This window comes from Pristis pectinata, chromosome 8 (assembly GCF_009764475.1).
Source record: "Pristis pectinata isolate sPriPec2 chromosome 8, sPriPec2.1.pri, whole genome shotgun sequence".
In the NCBI taxonomy this organism is placed as follows: Eukaryota; Metazoa; Chordata; class Chondrichthyes; order Rhinopristiformes; family Pristidae; genus Pristis; species Pristis pectinata.
In genome coordinates this window covers 75,377,406-75,397,534 of record NC_067412.1, presented here as the reverse complement: position 1 = coordinate 75,397,534, position 20,129 = coordinate 75,377,406, and the positions used below count along the sequence as shown (strand labels likewise).

At 37.9% G+C, this 20,129-nt stretch overlaps 1 protein-coding gene across 2 annotated transcripts in view; it reads right to left on the bottom strand.

Annotated features, from left to right (window-relative positions):
* Window positions 1-1,101: 1,101 nt before the first annotated feature.
* Window positions 1,102-20,129, bottom strand: part of kif4 (kinesin family member 4) — a 48,351-nt gene continuing 29,323 nt past the window's right edge. For both annotated transcript variants that reach the window (XM_052022034.1, XM_052022035.1), the window contains exons 20-31: window positions 19,545-19,655; window positions 17,278-17,430; window positions 16,615-16,712; window positions 14,747-14,876; window positions 13,826-13,996; window positions 12,779-12,877; window positions 12,149-12,226; window positions 10,010-10,105; window positions 5,847-6,005; window positions 4,822-4,935; window positions 2,352-2,462; window positions 1,102-1,926 (exon numbers count right to left, since the gene is read on the bottom strand). In XM_052022034.1, the coding sequence (XP_051877994.1) occupies window positions 1,753-1,926; window positions 2,352-2,462; window positions 4,822-4,935; window positions 5,847-6,005; window positions 10,010-10,105; window positions 12,149-12,226; window positions 12,779-12,877; window positions 13,826-13,996; window positions 14,747-14,876; window positions 16,615-16,712; window positions 17,278-17,430; window positions 19,545-19,655 (1,494 nt within the window). In that variant the 3' untranslated portion in view covers window positions 1,102-1,752. The remainder of the gene's footprint in view (window positions 1,927-2,351; window positions 2,463-4,821; window positions 4,936-5,846; window positions 6,006-10,009; window positions 10,106-12,148; window positions 12,227-12,778; window positions 12,878-13,825; window positions 13,997-14,746; window positions 14,877-16,614; window positions 16,713-17,277; window positions 17,431-19,544; window positions 19,656-20,129) is intronic.

Genomic DNA, 20,129 nt, shown 5'->3' with positions numbered 1-20,129 from the left:
TGTAGTGCGTTGAGAACCTGGAATAGCACTGCAAGCATGGAAGGAAGATAGCCAGTATAAAAGAGGCAAGAGGGAGGGATGAGATAAGGGCTAGAAGGTGATAGGCAGAACAATGGGCAGATGGGGAAAAAATAGGAAGAGTAGGCCAAGGGACAAGAAACCTAGGCACATAAGTGTGTGGTTGATGGGCAGCAGTGTAATGGAAAAGATGAACAAAAAAAGGCAGCGAGAACCTAGTGGACTGGTAGGAGTGGGAAAGGAACATGAGGAATGTGCGTTACCTTAAATTGGAAATTCAAAATATTGATATCATTGGGTTGTAAGCTACCCAAATGGAATACAAGTTCTATTTCTAATTTGCATTTGGCCTTACTGTGGCAATGGAGAAGGTAGAGGACAGACAGGTTGGTGTGGGAATGAGAAGGGGAGTTGAAATTACACACCACCAGAAACTGAAGGTGGTCATTGGTCTCACCAATGTACAGGCGGCCACATCAAGAGAACAAGGCGCTGATGATGCAACTACTAAAGTTGAGAAAGGCTGGTCAAATTATGCTCCAGGGAGCAATCATACTTAGATTGGATGGAATTCACATCATTTTTCAATTCAAATTTGCATGCCATCTTGAGATGGAAGTCTCACCAGACAATAATTTTCCTTTAAAATGAATGCAATTTTTAAAACAGATGCAGGTTATATACAAAAATGCCAACACTGTTAGTATTGTTAGGCTGTTAACACTGTTAAAGGGCAGGCACAGTAGTGTAGCGGTTAGCATAACGCTTTATAGTGCCAGTGACGCAGGTTGAATTCCTGCCACTGTCTGTAAGGAGTTTGTATGTTCTCCCCATGCCTGCGTGGGTTTCCTCCAGGTGCTCTGGTTTCCTCCCACATTCCAAAAGACGTACAGGTTAGGAGATTGTGGGCGTGCTATGTTGGCACCAGAAGCGTGGCGACACTTGCAGGCTGTCCCCAGAATACTACGCAAAAAGATGCATTTCACTGTGTGTTTCAATGTACGTGACTAAAGATAACTTAAATGACAGATAAGATATCTGAAGTACCACAATACTAATCATTTGTATTATACAAAATACACATCATATAAGGCCACTAGACAGGTCTAAACCACTTAATTTTTATTCATTTATAAACTACAGAAATGTATTAAAATTTAGAGGAAATACTATGATTATTCACCATTTGTGGAAAATCATTTTAAAGAAATGAAATTTAACTCCCTAATTGTATATCACCACAAGGCAAATGTGTTTTAGGAGCAGGACACAATCACAGCTGAATTTAAAGTGTCCCAGCTTCTCAGAACCAGACATTGAGAATTTTCCAACAGTGCTTGCCTCTTTTGCAAATTCAGCATCTTGACTAAGTTGATACTATTTAAAACATTTATAAAAGATTTAATCCTGACTAACAGCAAGATAAAGACAAGCAAGCATTGATTCAAATAATTTTCTAGGTCAAAGTAAAATTCTGTTCTAATTGTACTCCAGCTGGGATAACCGACCAGAATAACTGATAAGTTGAACTATTAAAACACCACACATACTCTCCCTCTCACACATATACGCACACACACACACACACACAGAAAAGAGTACAGAAGAAAGTAGAAAGAATTGTGTACACTACAAGTTGTCATTTGAACAAATTAATTAATGTTCTTGGAATGATCGAGCCACAGAAAGCAAAAGTAGGTTAAGAACATATTCACAGAAGGAGACACCACTCATTTATTCCAGATCTTCAGGTATTGAAGCATATCCAGTAAAGAAACTGGTGGTACAGTTTGACAGTGTTTTCTTTTTCTTTTTGGTGAATGTGCTGTTCAAATCTTCATTCTCCTTAAGTGGTTTACGAATTAACTTCAGCTTTGTTTGCCCAAGATCAGTGATGTCAGTCAGAACCTGAAGAACAGAGGTTTAATTAGCAACTTCTTGCCTCCTCTACCAAATGATTTCATTTAAAAAGTCTTCAGTATTTGTACCTTCCAATAATAACTATGTGGAAAATCTACTGGACTCATTTCTGTCAGACAATACATTCAGGAATAGATCAAGAGACTAAATCTTAGAGAGCTCTTCACTGCTGGCTTTTGGTATCAGCACTTAAATTGCACAGAAACTTGTCTGCTCTTTGCACTTCAATTCCTACTATTTTTGATTCAATACATAATGTACCTTGCATCAGCCTTTCTATACCCAACCTAATCAAACCAACAATACGATGGGCACAAAAAAAACCCACATGAAACTAAAAATGCCCATCCAGCATAAAATTTATTCTTGTTACAACTGATGCAAGATTCCAGTAAATGAAGAAATAATCTTACCTTATCAGCAGAACTGACACTGAGTGGCTCAAAGAAGTGAGACTCTGATTCAGTAGGATCATCCAGTTTAAAAGATCCATCTAATTCATTTTCATTGAACACATCCTGAGTCTATATAAAAAAAGGACAAATAGAAAAGGACACTTAGAAAGCAGCATAAGAGAGACAAGAAAGACAGAGGTCTTAAGGCACAGAGAATTTTAGTTAAAGGTGTTTCTGCTTGGCAGGACTTAGCCCCAAGTAGGGTTATAGGCCTGTTGAAGTTGTTAATATGCATAAAGGCATTGTGAATTTTTACAAAAAACTCAGAAATAACAACAAATTCTGAAGCCTAACATTAATCCTTCTGATCCAGGATATTGTTTCCTGTACTTTATCACTTAATGCCCAAGGATCCTCAAGAAGCAACTCTGCAGAACTGGACAATACACAGATGATAAACTAGACTTCAAGGAAAAAGTTCTACTGCCAATTCAGGCACATCCACAAGAACATGAGAAATAGAATAAGCCAGTTAACCCCCTTGTGCTCATGTTTCTTTTATTCAACAAGATTGTGGTGATTTTTTTCCTTCAGTGTCACTTTCCTACACTGATCCATATCCTTTAATTTCCCCAAGATCTGAAAATCTACTGATCTCCATTGTCAATACTCAGTGGCCAAGCCTCTTTAGCCCTCGAGTAGAGAATTCAAATAATCACTACCCTATGGCTGAAGAAAACTTCTCCAATTCATCCCAAATAGTCAATGCCTTGTTTTATGACAGGCAGCTAGTTCTACACTCCCCAGCCACGGGAAACATTATCCCTGCATTTACACTGTACACCCTGTAAGAACGTTGTGTGTTTCTATGAGATCAACTCTTCTAAATTATGTTCAATTTCTCTTAGCACAATCCTCAGTCCCAAGAATCAACAGGAACTTTTGTCATATTCCTGCCATTGCTAGTATGTCCATCCTTGTGTAGGGAGACCAGACCTGTACACTGTATTCCAGGCAAATCTGTTTGACCCTATTTAATCCTATTTTCCAAGTGCCTGGTTGGTACTTCCTTAATAGCAAATGCTAGGATTGTCCCTTCTTCTGATGTCAGTTTAACTAGTCTATACTTTCGTTTCTAATGTAGTGGAGTTACATTTGTGACCTTTCAATCTGTGTGAACTATTCTCAGATCTATGGAATTTTGAAAGATGGTGATGAGCACATACACCATTTCCATGGTCATATCATTCAAAACCCAAGGATGGAGTTCATCAGGTCTTGGGGACGTAATCACCTTTTAATCTTGTTAATTTCTCCAACACCAGTTTTGCTAATGGTAATCAACTTGTGTATTTTTCACTCCAGAGCTAAAGTCTTTCACTATTTGAATACCTTTCTGTATCTTGTACCGTAAAGGCAAAATATTGGTTTAATTTCAACCATTTCCTTATTCCCCAATATAATTTTTCTATATCTGTAAGAGGCTCTCATTAACATTAACCTTTTTAAAAAGGACAAAGTTTCTATAGACGTTTATATTTCTCACCAGTCTACCCTTATATTCTACTTTCCTCATTGAAGATTTGATCCTTCTTTGCTGAATTCAGAAATGCCCTGAATTTTCAGGCCTACTGTTTTTATTGAAGTAGAGGCTTGTCATGGCTGGATACAGCTAAACACTGACCAAAATCTCTATCTAAGTGATATCCTATTTTGAAGAAAATCTCATCTCAAACCCAAGGAGCATCCAAAAGACAGGGCAAAAAAAACCCCAGACAGCATGTAGCCATCGTAGATGGAAAACATCTGTACCACAAACTGTAGATTTCAGATCAGATAAAATTACCAGTGAATCCTGACATATTGGCCTTAATTTACCCAACAGTCCATTCTCTCATTACTTCTTCCTACCCAACATGCTAACAATTCCCAATTTGTGGTAATTTCATTGGATTAAGAGGCCACACTTTCAACCAGTTTCTATGCCATGATCACAATATAGAGATCAGAAGTCTGCAGACTCATTCCTTTGTTGAAGGAAGTCTCTGTACAAATTCAAAATCATATTTGGAATTAGAGTATTCCAGAATTCATTTGTAGCAAGGCAATTAACTGCAACTGAAACAGAACGTGTACTAGTTGCAATCATGGACAAATACATTCATTTTCTGGTGCCTGGTATACCTGTGAACTTTTGAATTCCAATGAGATGGCACCTTGCATTGTGAAAAAGTCATGCTTTAGATATACTTTGATCAGGAACATAAGTGCATTTGGAAAGTTAGAAATATCTTTCATTGTCATTTACATCAATGGCACCACAGCCACAAAAAGGGGAAACTCAAGCCATCATCCTTCTACTGAGCTCCAATTAATGATTAAGGAGATAAACAAAGACTAATGAGGTTTTAGGAACATCAGTACTGCTGGGACACATGGGAGCAGAGTCTGGAGAAAGAAACCAAATACCAAAGGTGGATTTTCTTACCATATTAAGACGATTGTGACACTGATTGGTAATGCACTTGCAGTGATCTCCACAATCCAACTTATTCTTCCTACATTTGCATTGCTTGTTGGCACACCGACCTTTGCAGGAACACTACAAAAAGGAAAGAATCACAAGTAGAAGCAATTCATTTCAAACGATATTCTGTTTTTTTTTAAAATATATACAGAGTAGGCTATCTTATTCTAGTACAAAGCAGATGGTCAGTAGGTAAGGAGATGGTATACGCTACCAATTAAAAATGCAAGTTGTATGAAGCCAGAAGTACTTCTACTATCCTGAACATATCGTTTCATTTATTACTTATTGTTTAGGCCCTGCTTTATTCAATAAAGTTGCAAAAACAAAAAAAGAGCGAAACATGTTTTAAAGGTAGGAGGGGAAAGATTTGATAGAAACATAGGGGCAACTAGTTTTTAAACACAGAGGGTGGTATGCACATGGAATGAGCTGCCAGGGAAGCAGTTGAGGCAGGTACAACAACTTTTAAAGGGCATTTGGACGGATGTGGATAGGAAAGGTTTTGAAGGTTATGGGACAAATGTGAGCAAATGGGACTAGCTTCCATGGGCACGTTGGTCAGCATGGACCAGTTGGGCTGAATGGCAGGTTCCATGCTGTTTGACAGCTCAACAACATGCTCTACTTAGTGGCAGAAGTAGAGGTGATCCATTATTTGAGAACGATCAACATCATGGTTCTACACTCCTCAGCTTTGAGGATGAAGTATGGAAAAAGGGGGTTACATATACAGAGGACTTTGATTTGATATTAAAAAGCAGATGTTTGAGTCATTCACAGATTAATCTTTTCAGGATGAACTCTTCAGATCAGCAAGGCGAGATGAGCTATTTCTCAATTTAAGGCAACATTGCAGTTTTTAAAATCTGATACCACATTTTAAGATAGGACAGCTTTACGATTATAAACAGTGTATCGTCTTCTCTACACTGTCACATCAAGGTGATGCAAACACTCTGGAAATCTAACTGCATTAGACATACCCCTGAACTTGCTTTTTTATTTCCTTTGATTTTATTAGGGATCCAATCATCATCATCCCGAGAATCATCATCAGAGTCAGAGTCAGATAATAGCTCTTCCAGAGTTACACGTGGAGTCATCATGTTTGGTTTTGCAGACGTCTTCCTCCTGTTTTTTGGCTGCATAATTAAACACATTCATTAAAAGAGCAACAAAATGGCAGACAACCAATTCAGTTGCTCAGCTGGAAAGCCAACCATCGTTTCCTGGAGATGAACTTATGTCACCATTTAATAAATATCTTCATCTCATTATATCAAATTTTGCTTTACAATCTCAGCAGACGCAAACTTGCAACTACTTATGTGCAGCAAAGTAGTTGCTAAATATCTTCCTTAACCGAGCAACAGCAATGAAAATTGATCATACATTTCCCAAGTTCAACTAGGAAAAAAAAAATCAAACCATACTATTCAAAATAAAGCCAAATGGCACATTTATTCACAAGTGTTAGGATTACACAGAGCAAATGAATAAACTATTTCAAAGTGCTTTTCAAAAATAAAATCCAGACCATTAGAATTTATACATATTTAAAGTATATTATGTCTCAATAACATTCAAGACTTCCTCTCATTAACTACATACATGGGTGAAGCAAATTAGATAACCAAATACAGACAAGTTTCCTTATGAAACAGCTTCAAGAGCTTTAAACAGCTTAAATGAATGACATCATGGCAAGAAAAAGTCCTGTGAAAGTAACTTACACTCCATCTAATTTTCAAGAATTACCATAGGTAATTTAGCCCCTCAAATCCATGCTGCCATTCAATTAAGAATGTGTAATCTGTAACCCAAATTTCCATACCCCATACAAGATCATCTACTTTTAACATTGTCAGTTTGATCCATGGTTGCTATGCAGTCTGTTAAGTACTTCCTTATTTCAGATTTCCAGTAACTGCTTGCGGTCTGTAACTCAGTTCCAGACTATTACTGTTATGTTTTCTTTTCTCTATCTGCCTTTATTCATCTCCCTTTAGTTACAATCCTGGAAATCTTAAAAACAGAAAATGATTGAAACACTCAGCAGGTTAGGTAGCATCTGTGAAAAGGAAAACAGTTAATGTTTCAGGTTGAAGACCCTATGTCAGAATTGGATAATCTGTTCTGATAAACAACCTTCAGTCTGAAATATCAGCACTATTTCTTTCCACTGCCTGACCTGCTGAGTATTTTAAGCATTTTCTGTTTTTATTTCAACTTTGATTAAAAAAAAATTCACTCCTTCTAGACAAAACTAATTTATCTCAGTCTTTTCTTCCACCCTATCACAGATTCTTCCACCCTCTGCCCCTTAATTATGTTTTCTCACTTGTCCTGTTCCTGGTGAAGGGTCATTGACCCGAAACATCAATTGTTTCTCTCCCCACAGATGCTATCCAATTATCCCAGTTATCTCCAGCATTGTCTGCATTTATTTCATCTCCCATTTACCCCAAATCCCTCACTTCAGTTACTATCAATCTCAGTTTTAAAATTAACAGATGCATTCACTGCCATTTGCAGAAGAATTCTAAATCTCCAGCTTCCTCTTAAAGTGGAAAAATTTTTCCAGATATATTGCTGAAAAATACCTGGCTCTAATTTTTAGACCACACCCCTATGTCGGGCAGAAATAGTTTGTCTTTATTCATCTTATTAGCTCCTTATAATATCTTGAACTTCAATCAAAATTTAATGCTTTACACAATCAGGTAATTCTAAATTAGATGCTGGAGATAACCAAGCTTATATTACAATAACAAACAATGAAAGTTATCCCATTCTGACTGGATATTGTTATCTCTTGAACTCCAATTATATTACTGATCCTTCTCAAGCTACTGTGCTTCAGATGGCTGCACAAGATAGATAATGAGAAAGCTCTCCAAGCAATAATCACTTCCATACCTTCATATTAAAGTCTGCAAATTTTATAGTACGAAGCAACTGCCCACTTTAAAGGGTAAAATATTCAAGTCCTGCTCCCTCAAACTATAAACAAAGCTTGGACACATCAGAAAATTACCAGGAAGGTACAATGAGAACAAATGATTTGTTGTGCTTTATGTCAAGGGAATCAAGTGATAAAGGACAGAAAAATGTTAAGACCAGACAATCCTAATGGGTGTAAGAACTGAGGGGGCACACAGTCTTACCATTGGGGGTGGGGGGGGGGGGGGTGGTGGTGGTGGTGGAAAAAAGGAAAAAAAGAACAATGTTCTCATCTGTCTTCCTTCAGAACATTTCACATTGCACAATTCCCATTTATGGGCCCGTGCTTAAATGTTGCTGCAAGTTGACATGAACTCCATTTTCTGAGAAATTGAAACCGAGAACCAACAGCGGAGAAGGTCAGCAACTTTAAATTCCTGGGTGTTAACATATTGGATGACCTGTCCTGGGCCCAGCACAGATGCAATCACAAGGAAAGTGCACGAGTGTCTTTGCTTTCTTAGGGGGTCAAGGAGGTTCAGCTTGTCACTGAACATTAACAAATTTCTACAGATGTACCGTTGAAAGCTTCCTGACTAATTGCATCATGGTCTGGTACGGCAATTCAAATGCACAGGAATGCAAGCAGCTGCAGAGTAGTGGACTCTGCACAATACATCACAGGCACATTCCTCCCTGCCATTGGTAGAATCTATAGGAGGTGCTGCTTCATGAAGGCAATATCTATCAACAAAGATCCCTGCCATTCAAGCCATGCCATCTTCTCACAGCTACTATCAGGCAGGAGGTACAGAAGCCTGAAGTCCCACACCACCAGGTTCAAGAACAGCTGCTTCCCTTCAACCAGTTGGTTCTTGAACAAACCAGCACAACCCTAATCACTAGCGTTTAGCAACACTATGACCACCTTGATCACTTTGCATAAAATTGTTTTTTTTGTTCTATTGCATTCTCTCTTGTAAATGACACAATTTTTATGTTTTTCTTGTGAATACTGCTTAAATAATGCTATGTGCCTGTGATGCTGCTGCAAGTAAGTTTTTCATTGTGCCTGTGCATACATGTACTTCTGCATATGACAATAAACTCAACTTTGACTTTAGATCCAGTCAGGCAGCTACGACCTTCAGCACTTTGCCAGCAGTGGCACTATGGTAATGGGCATTAGATGTCTCCACCCAAAGTATAATCTGTGACCAGCTTTTGCCAAGTGTAACTCAACACACGAGTACAAATTTATTAGCTCGGAGAATAATTGGTGGTGATCAGCCTGTTTGACTCAATACCATAGCCTTCATTCAGTCTGAAATCAACATTGATGACTCCCACAGCTACTCCATTCTGGCTACATACCACTGTCATCATTTCTGGTGGATCTGCCCACCCAGCAGGCAGGACAGGACATACCCAGGGATAAAATGAAGCAGTCTGGGGCACTGGTTCTACAAGTGTGATTACAGACTTTTTTTTATTAATCTACGCACAGACTAGTGGATCAGCTCCCATCTTAGAACACCAATTCCCAGGTGTCCTCCATGAGGACTTCCCAAGGTAAACTTGGCAGAAAACAATGTTGTACTGCCTTAATTTGGTGGCAAAGTATTACTCATATTCTGCTTAAACAAATCATTTGCTTATTGGGCTGTTTCAGAGGGCAGCTTATTGTCAAACACATTAACAGACACATGCTGTATAGCCTAGACTGGGCAAGGGCAGCTTATTCTCTTCTTGAGGATGTTAATAAATCAGATCAGTGTTTAAAATAATCTTGTAGTTTCAGGTTACCATTTCAAAAGTTTTAAAATTCCAGAATTTGAATTCCTCAGGTGCCAGCGGGTGATTTGAACTCATCTCCTTGTTGTAGGTTCAGTGCTCTGGATTTCTAATCCAGTAATTTAACAATTAATCTATTACTTTAACATTTGAAAAAGTTCCTCAAAGTTTCCTTTTCCTTCCCCATGAGATATTTTGGATCTGTGTTAAGCATTGTTAGATTTCTGGCCTTCCTGTCCTAGTTACTTGGTATAGTCAAGAATTTAATTCTTACTGAATTACAACTTCTAATTCAATTTAAGACCCTGTCATTTCAATTTAGCACATTACTCCCATTCAAATCATTTTTCTACATACACCCACAGCTTAATACAATAAAAGGAGTAAAGGGAACAAAAGGCATTCTTACCTTGGGAGGGACATACTCAAATGGAGAACCTGAAGGCACTTCCATTAGGCTACTACCAACTACGTTACCAGTTGTGTACTGAAGGAGGTTCAGTTTCTGCAGAGAAAAAATATTCAAATAATTTTAACAATAAGTATCAAATGTGAATTATGAGGACAATTTAGAATCAAAGTCATCAGGACATCAGCTGGGTGTATTAGATGTTATTTTTAATTCATTGTCACCTTAAAATATCAGATACTCTTTTTATTAGTGTACTTGTTGCCCTCATTTCACCACTGCTACACTTCACCTAACATTCTAAATGTACCATACTCATCTCCTGTAAGACTCCTAAATGGAAGCATGACCCATTCCCTCATTTCTTGCCACAGATTAGCTCAGCAAGTCAACAATTTACAGAAGAAAATTTCAGAACAGATTCCGCCTAAAAGGAAGTTAAATAGAAAAGATCTAACATAAGGTCCAAGAGATAAATATTAGATGCTTATATATATTTTTAATGGGAAGAAAATAGGAGCCAAAAAAAACCTCCTGTCAACTTTGCTTTATTCTATCCTTCTCATTTTATTTGAAGGTTAACGTTCCATGTCCAAAGGTTGCTAGTGAAATGACTGCTGATAGACAGAATCAGGCCATTTTCCAAAAGGAAGTTTTAGGGCCCTTACACATGCTATCAAGGAGGCTAATGCATTTTATAGGGCCCATCAAAAAGCAGGTCTGTCTAATACAGAGTTGGTTTGGATCTGTTTGAGTAGATTTTTCAGATGGTTTGTGTGGCTCAACAAGCAGCTACTGCTAAAAGTTCAATGCCTCAAAGGTTACTGTAAAATCTGCAGAAGCATAGGTATCCCTCTAGCCTCCACAATGATATTCATTTATTCGCAAAGACTCATGCTTTGTTGTGAATGACTCCATTATCCTAGTATGAACAAATATAAGTGAAAAGAATTGCCAGTTTTGAAACACAAGTGAAGTTTTCAAAACAATTTTTTTTCTTAAAAATGTCCTCAAGCAGCCTCAAATCATGACTGTGTTTAGCCCACCCCACCCTCTCCAAACTCCTCTTGCATGTTCCATCCTTCTTGAAAATTCTTCCTTATTACTGGATCAAAATCTCAGCTTAATGCTGACCCAAACTTCATGGCAAGTTTCTCCCATTGTTAGGCTTGCTGCCTTTAACCAAGATCCAAACTCCCATTGCTCTTTTTCCTTCAGTAACAAGGTAATTTTTGATTACTTTAGCAAGTCCTTTCACCCATATTTCCCAGCATAAATCACTTGTTTGCAGAAGATTTCCACAAAGCCCATGATTCCCAAACTCTTACCTCCCTCTGTTTGGTAGCCTAAATCAATAATACTTCAGTAAACCAATACCAGTGTTAGGTTTATTCTAGGTCTACATCCTTTACCAAACTTGCATTTTCCTTTTCTGCCTTTCAGTATTCCAATTCCAACCTCCCATGTACACCATTCACTTCAGCTGCTTTGGACTCTCAAGATCCCTCTTTACACTTTGTAAGCCATAATAAACCCTTTGAAGCTCTTCTGGTATTTTGCACTTAAACTACTTTAGAAAAGCACCTATATGTTGATAAGGACACTACACAAAACACTTACTCCTGCAATGCATGGCTCAGAGCATTCACAAAGGTTTCTGTGACAAGGCATTTTGGCTAGACGTGGAAGGAAAATACAAATTGTGATTGTCCAAGTAACTTTGTGAACTGACTCTCATGTAACTGGGCACAAGAGTTTGTCAATTAATAATTGAATAGCAGAAGGGAGAGCACAAAATCAATTACCAATAAAGCAATGGTTTCTGAAAATCAAGGACAGGCACTGGAATGAAGAGTAGGTAATATATTGATGCTCGAGTTGAGTGAAAAAGGGAATGGTTTAAGTGTAGCTTATACAGTGAAACTAGTTACATAGTTTGCAGGATTTCATGCAATGTGGCCTAAAATAAACCCTCTGGATACAAAAGAATTGTCCATAGCTGATCACAACTGAAGAGACTTCAGGAGGAAGTTTCAATGCTAGAAAGTGGCTAATATTTCAAATTGCCACAGAATAATCTGAATCAGTACTTTTCCAACACCTCCTTGCCTTTAACTCTTTTGACCACCATGTACATACTTGCTTATACAATTCATTCTCTTCCATCAGCTGCTGATTCCGTTCACATAACTCTTTCATCTTCTTGATCTCTTCATCCTATCAGGATGGAAAAGTTCAATATGGTAAAACATGCAATTTCATTAAACCCACCATATTCCTCTATATTGTTTTCAATTCTCTTCCCAAGTACCTGACTGGAGTCGTCAAAATACAATTGATCAGCAAGTGAAGTTGTGGAGGTTAAGGATATGGATCAAGATAAATGGAGTGAGTATTCAATAGAAAAATAAAAACTTGCAAATGCTGTAAATCTGAAGTGAAAGCAGAAAATGGTAGAAACGTGTCAGATTGGACAGTTTCGATGAAGGGACTCCAACCCAAAACACTTAACCGTTTCTTTTCCTCCCACACCGTTGCTCGACCTGCTACACGTTTGCATCATTTTGTATGTATTCAAAAGAACGTGAACTGGGGAAGGGTGGGGCAGGTGGTGCACAGGAGACAGAATTACCAAGTGAGAGAAGAGGAAAGAGCTGGAACATTGATTCAGACTTGAATAACTTGATCATATTTTCAAATGTGAAATAGGATATACATCCAATTCTAAAAACATACATCAGATAAGTGGTAGGAGGAAAAACCACTTACTTGGAACTTAAGCCTCTCCAGAAGTTGGGCTTCTTGATCATGAAAGGAACCCATTGTCACATTGGAGTTTTGAGGCAATTGGCTAAGCAGATAGAAGACCTGAGAAGTAAATGTTTCATAAGATCACCATGCCCATTTTAAATGTTGAATTATTAACAAGTCATTGACAATATTCATTGTATAGTGTAATTAGTTTTTGCCATCCATTGATTAAATAATATTGGTTACATGTAACAAATTTTGTCATTCTCATCTTGCTATAGATTTTTCCATTGAAGAGCACATAATAGAAACAATTAAAGAATAGATAGAAGAAAATATCAACCTCTTTAAATGTCTCCAGTGATCAAGCCTCCACAACTCTCTCAGGTATGAATTCCAGAGATGCACCACACTCAGAATAAATTCCTACACAGCTGTTTTAAATGACTAGCCCCTTACTTTGTGACTATTGCCTCACTTGGAACTTTCCTACGGGCGAAACATCTCAACATCCATCCAATCATTCCACCTTGCAATCTTGTGTTTTAATAAAATCAGCCTTTGCTGTTCTAATGAACGCCAGTACAACTTTTTGAAGTCCTTTGCGATAGGACAATACTCTCATCCCAGGAATTAGCCCGGTGAATAGCTTCAGGGCTGCCTTCTATCCTTCCTTAAAGGAGGAAGGAACCATGACCATACACTACTCCTGGTATTGCCTCACCAATACCCTGTACAACATCTGCCTTTAGTTTCCCCCCACCCCCCCACTTTCTTTTTTAAAATTCTCTATCACAGTAGACAATCTCTATTTGAAACTAGACCACTTTTTATCCTTGGGAGATTGTTCTACAAATGAATTTCTTAAGCTTTTCTTAAGAGTTAAAGAATTTCTTAAAAATTTCCAGAAAGACTACTTCTTTAAACATCTACCTTGGAATGTCCCATAAGGAAACTGAAATGTACTGCTTTGATAGCCAATGTGATACAACTATGGGAAGCAGCAGCTGAGGCTTAAATGGAGGCAAACAGATGGTTGAACTATCAGAATGGCACACTGTTTACCTTCTCCTGGTGTCGCTGTTCTTGCTCCAGCAGCTGTTGCTGATGCTCAGTTTCCATCTCAGCTATGTGGTTTTGTTCTTCGATTAAATTCTTTTGTAGCTCTGCACCATCAGCTTTTGTCTGGTTCAGTACACTGCTCATTTTACTATGTGATACTTTACATGATACCAACTTCAAAATAAAAGAAAAGTGTTATTTTTTTCTCCCAAGGACAAAGAATCAACAGTACCAAAATCAGCAACATCAAATCATTGTGCCATTTTGGGTATCTCCCACCACCCCCCCCCCCCCCAATCAATGAACAGTGTGTGAACTCTGACTTAGAAGGATTACCAAGATAGACCATGAAAAGGTCAAAACACAAAAATCAGGAATAACATTTCATTTTATTAACCACTCTACTCTGTTCACCTCAAAACATCATGGGATAGAAATCCACTTCCATTTATATTTGGGCATGTTGTCGGATCCTTGCAATGTGAGGGCAGCAGGTATCACTAATACAGGGTCATACACACCTCATTAACATTAGACCATACACACCAAGAACCAGCAAAGGCAAAAAATCCTGATGTTCATAGCAACCCAGTTAAGTGACAAACTGGAAGGGTGGAAAGTTAACAGTAGGTGATTGCAGTGTCTGGTGGAGGAAATGTAACCATGTCATCTGAATGAGACACAATAAGGAACAATTCTCTGCTTGTAAAATCTCTAGGCATTTCCATCTTGGAGAGAGAAACTCAAGCGGGTGTTAGTTTGGATTTTCAAATGAAAGACCTATCCATATTAGGTTTGGACACTGTACGTTTTATTTTTCCTGCTCCTTTCAATTCCGATGCAGCGTTTATTAGCCAATAATGCATAGTGGCTTAATAGCAGCTGAACAGTGGGTTCAGCTTGGTCACACTTATAGGTCCTTACCTCTTTCATCAGCCACTTTAATCCACACTTTGCTTCCACAATCGTGGCAATTGAATCCCATCGATGCTTTAGCCTCTCTTCATTGTCTGCATCCATTAACTTTTGTTGGAGATCAGCAATTTGAGCACTCCTAAAATAGCATGACAAATGAGAGGTAACCTACTTGTTATCAATCCAAGCAAGCGACCCGAAACACTTTTATTCATTGATTATTGGCTTGTTAGATCCATTATGGATTAAATATGGGCAAAACAGATCTCAAAGTTTAGCTTCATATATATTACTTGGTTTATCCAAATCTCTCCCTCAGACGGTTTAATCACTCAGTTACGAGATCAAAATCCATCCCACAAAGCTGACACATGGCATTAGAGGATATGAAATAGACTAGGGAGAGCAATGAAAATGGGCTGGTAAAAAATAAAGTGAAAGGCAGAAAGATCACCCTTAAATTTCAATGTGTATGGAGACAGTATTGCTAATCCCACATTGTATTAACAAAAGTTTCAGCAAAATGGTACTAACAGACCAGAGATGGTGTGGCCACAAGGGCTACCAATTGGAAACTTAGCAATTACATCAAGTCCAGCAGTGGTGAAGCAGAGACAAGAGATTCTGCAGATGCTGGAATCTGGAGCAATACACAAAATGTGCTGGAGGAACTCAGCAGGTCAGGCAGCATCCATGGAGGGGAAACAAACAGTTGACGTTTCAGGCTGAGGCCCTTTATCAGCACTGGAGAGGAGGAGGGCAGAAGCAGATAGTGTATTTACTACATAGTTCATGATCTGGTTCAATTCCAATTTTGGGTAGTCTGTGTAGAGTTTGCACGTTCTCCTAGTGACTGTGTTGATTTCCACCTCACATCTCAAAGACAGGCTAGTTGGTAGGGTAATTTACAGCAGCCAATTAACCTTAGTACAGGTGGTGATATGGGAAATCAGGGAGAAGCTGATGAGTATGCAAGAACAGTCATGGAAATAAATTGGGGAATAAGACTGATGGAAACACTCCTAGATCTGGTGTAGACTCAAATGGGCCAAATGCCCTAGTTTAAGAAAATGAGACAGGAAAATCTTGATCTGCCACATTTCAGATCATAATCTAAACTCAGTCCCAAGCTGATGCAAAATGAAACTTGTTTCAGCTAGACAAGGGTCATCACTTAACATCTTTAAGTGCCAAAATCTTAAACTCAGTATCATTTTTAGAATTACTGATAACACCAACTGGTGTGCACAGCTTCAGAATGTTCACTGCAGGCAGGTTCTTAACTCAATTGGTGCACTGAGTGATTACAATGCTTTGGATTTGAACTGCATCTAACAATTTTGGATACAATTTCACTTCTTAGCAAAAGGTGGTACCAAATGGAAAAAACTTCATCCTTAATGTAATTTGGCAAAGAAATGCTGCTAAAAATATTTAATGATCTATGAAGGAAAGAATGGCAGTCTTTCCTTCCTGAACAGCAAGGGGTTTGGGCTGGTAAAGTCAAGACAAGAAAAAAAGCAGTGAGGAGGACTTAAGTCATTACATTATAAAGAATTGAAAAGAAAATTAGGAAATAAAATTTTATGGGTTGCTACTATTTTTCTCCATCTTGTAACAAATCAAAAACAGCCACATTAGGTTAAAATAAAGGACCTGTCTTTACTGTGAGATTATAGAGTACAGCTCGTTACTGTGGAGAGCACAAAATTTAAACTCCTGCAGTATATAGGTAATTAATTTAAATATAAGAACTGCCTACAAATAAATCAACAACACTTACAGGAAAATGCAGTTTAGGTCTGACAGATAATAGTAGTTGTAACAATGCCATGAACAGTACCAGCATAAAATTTCAATATGCTTTCACCAGCTACCTGAGTTCTATTTCTGTTTCCACACTTTCAATCTGCTTGTTTAAAGATGGATCCTGTTCTGTGTTTTTCATTAACTCAGTCAATGTAAAAGTTCGCCTCTACACAAAAAGAAAGCACATTGAAACTGGAGAAAGATGAGTGCAAATCCTAATTAAACAGGAAAACATGTCAATGATTTAGGATAATGGAGAAAATTGAACTGGAGAGCAAAGAGATGTGATTTAACAGAAATTGCTTTAAATACACACAATCATAAACCGTTGTACAATTGGCTAGATTCATGGGGCTGGTGGACATTTCCAGAACCTTACGATAGAAATTAAAGCAGAGCACAATAGAAATCTGGTAACAATGTGCTGATGAAAAAAAAAATTAGCTAGGTATTTTCCAAGTATTAAGGGTTTACAGCATTAACATCTATAAAACTAACTTACAACAGGAATTTTTACATCTTCTGTAGAAAGACTAGATTAGATTTGAACACAACCAAAGATGAATAATATTCCAAAAAGCTTGCCATCTATTCTAGTGCAATCTTAAAACTTTGAAGATCTGCCATACCATTAAAATTTGACTAGCTCCAATCTCAAGGAAATTGGTTTTACAGAAATCAGACAACTAGACAATCTTTCATGCTCCTTTGGCTTAATGGCCTATACCTACCCGAAGTTTTGGTGGTGGATGATGGGCCTCTTTCTTCTCTTTGAGAAAGACAAGCTCCTGTGCCAAAACTTTCCTATCATCCAGTAAAGAGTTCAGGTGATGACGAGCCTCCTCTATACTTACAAGTACCTCCAGTTCATTGACCAGCCAATTCTACAAAATAGAAGATTTTTAGCACACAGTTCTTTTGTGTGTGAAGACATTCAGGTATTGAAGCAACATGCATTTAGTATACTGATCAGCAAACTAGAGGGTATTTTGTAAAATAATATGCTGTAAATTTTATATATTAAAAAGTCACTGATCTGAAGCTTTCAGACTTTTAGAAGTGTAATTGCAATATTATAGAATTTAAGATTGGAAATGATTTACTTCAACATGTAACCAGGGTCATTAAATCCAAATAAAGAAATTCCAAAAGTATGAGGCGAGTGTTGCATACAGTAGACTGGAAAACTCCAGTAAAAAGACAAGATAATGGACAAACAATCACTAATGTTTAAAGAATTAATGCATAATTAATATATATCCCTTTTTAATACACAAGAGCCATTAGGAAAAGTAGTCCACTCATGGAAAACCAACAGAAATTCATGGTAGTATCAGTTCAAAAGGAGGCTTGTTGTTAAAATAAGTAGTAAGCTACAGGTTTGGTAAACTTCAATTCAGCAAGAGAACCAAAAAATTGAAAAGTATAGAAATAATCTAGTGAGAAACAAAAACAGATTGTAGAAGTAGAAAACAGACTAAAGATTAGTTAAAGCAAATAAGAGGACCTTGCAGATTGAGAGGAGAAATCAGGAAACGGAAGAGAAATGAAACAAATATTTTGTCTACCTTTAAAGATTACACAAATGATCACCCAGATAACAAAGAAATTAGCATTACTGGGGGGGGGGGGGGGGCAGAAATTAATAGGTCCAACAGTTGATATACCCCAGTAACATTGATCTATTTCTGGAAGAGACTGATGGAGCATACTCTGGTTGTCCTCTTCCAAACTTCAGTAGATTCTAGAACAGTTCCATAAATTGGAATTTAGCAAATGTAACCACATTGTCTAAGAAAGAAGGGAGGAAAAAAAAGGGATCTACAGACCACTTAGCCCAGAAGTTGTAGTAAAAAGGAAATGCTAGAATTTAAGGAAGTGGTGAAAACAGAAAATAATATAATTTCACAAAGTCAATATGTAATTACAAAAAGGAATTGTTTGACAAATGTGTTAGTTATTGTTGTTACTAATAGGAAAAAGGGGGAACCACTGCTTTCAAAAAGCCTTCACATGGTAGGGGGAGGGTAATATACTGTGCATTGGATTAGTTAAAAATGACAAGAAATGGGAAGAGTAAACATGTTATTTGTTAAATTTTGAGTCTGGAGGCTGTGACTAATGAATACACAAGGGCCCGAGCTGTTCACAATCTGTAATCGTTAATTCAGATGAGGGGGAACCTGAAACTGTTTGTAAATATCAAAGCAGAGGACTTTTTAAAAATACTTAGAGACCTGGTGTCCATGTACAGGAATCACTGAAATTTAACTTGCAGGTGCAGCAAGTAGTTAGGAAGTCAAACAATATGTTGCAATAAATCTGTTACAAGACGATTAGAGTACAACAAAAGGTGTCCTACTCAAGTTACATATGGCTCTGGCAAGACAACACCTGGAACACTTCCTGGTCTCAAATTCCAAGGATGAATTATGCAGGAGTTCAATAAAAATTCACCAGACTGATTTCTGGGAATGTTTGGGAGGCATAGGTGGGGGGGGGTGGTGGGGTGGGGTGGTGGTGGTCCTCAAGAGTTGATCTCATAGAAGTGCGGAAAACTATTTTTAAAAAAATCACAACCATTTTGCTGTCCAAATGCTACCCAGGCTGCTGAGCATTTCCAGGATTGTGTTTGTATTTCAGGTGTCTAGTAATGACAACACTTTACCTTTGTAATTCGTGCCCTTTAGATGATAGAAAGACTTTAGAGAATCAGTATGCTATTCACTTATCGATATTAACCTCTGATCAACTTTATGGATGCGCAAAGCTGATCAAATTAACTTGTGGCATACATGGTCCACTACTGTATTGTTTTTGAGGGGAAAAAAAAAAATCCCCATATTCAGATGCATTTGGTTGCAGTGTATTTAAGTTGTTTGATTGTATTGCAGGCCATTAGTAATAGATGAGTTACATCAACTACAAAATTATAAGCAGTGCAGGATATCCATAATGGAAAACACACTAAAAGGTTTCAAATGCACATTGATTGCACCTTAACTCTAGCAGCAGTCCCTTCCATTCCACGGTTCAATTCTTTGCGTTTTTCAGAAGCATCCTTCTGTTTCTGTAATGCATCACGCAAACGCTTGTTTGCAGCAGCAGCCTGGGGAGGCAAGTGTCAAAACATAGATTAGTGCCTAGAAAGGTTTACCCATGACTACCCTCCCCCCGCCCCCCAACCACACTAAGTTTATAGAAAACTCTCCCCCCAGAAAGCTGAGAGGTTAGCAAGTAAAGATCAATTATCAAATTGTCAATTATGTTGATTTACTCTTGGCCTGTCAAATTATTCTTGAGGATTCTAATCAAGGCCCTCATTAAACAATCGAACAGTTCCCAACAAGAATGTTAAGAGCAGAGTAGCACATGGAAAACCAAACAAGATTAGAGTTGCCTACTCAGCAGCCAGCCACCTTGGCAGGCATGTACAACAGGGTGACAATGCACCTCTTTTGTAATATTTTTATCTGCCTCATCTGGCACCACAACACTCTCCTGACTGTTTTGGGATGGAGAAGAGGATGCAATTAACACTGAAAACACTTACTCAGGATCAGATGGTATGGCACATTGAGGT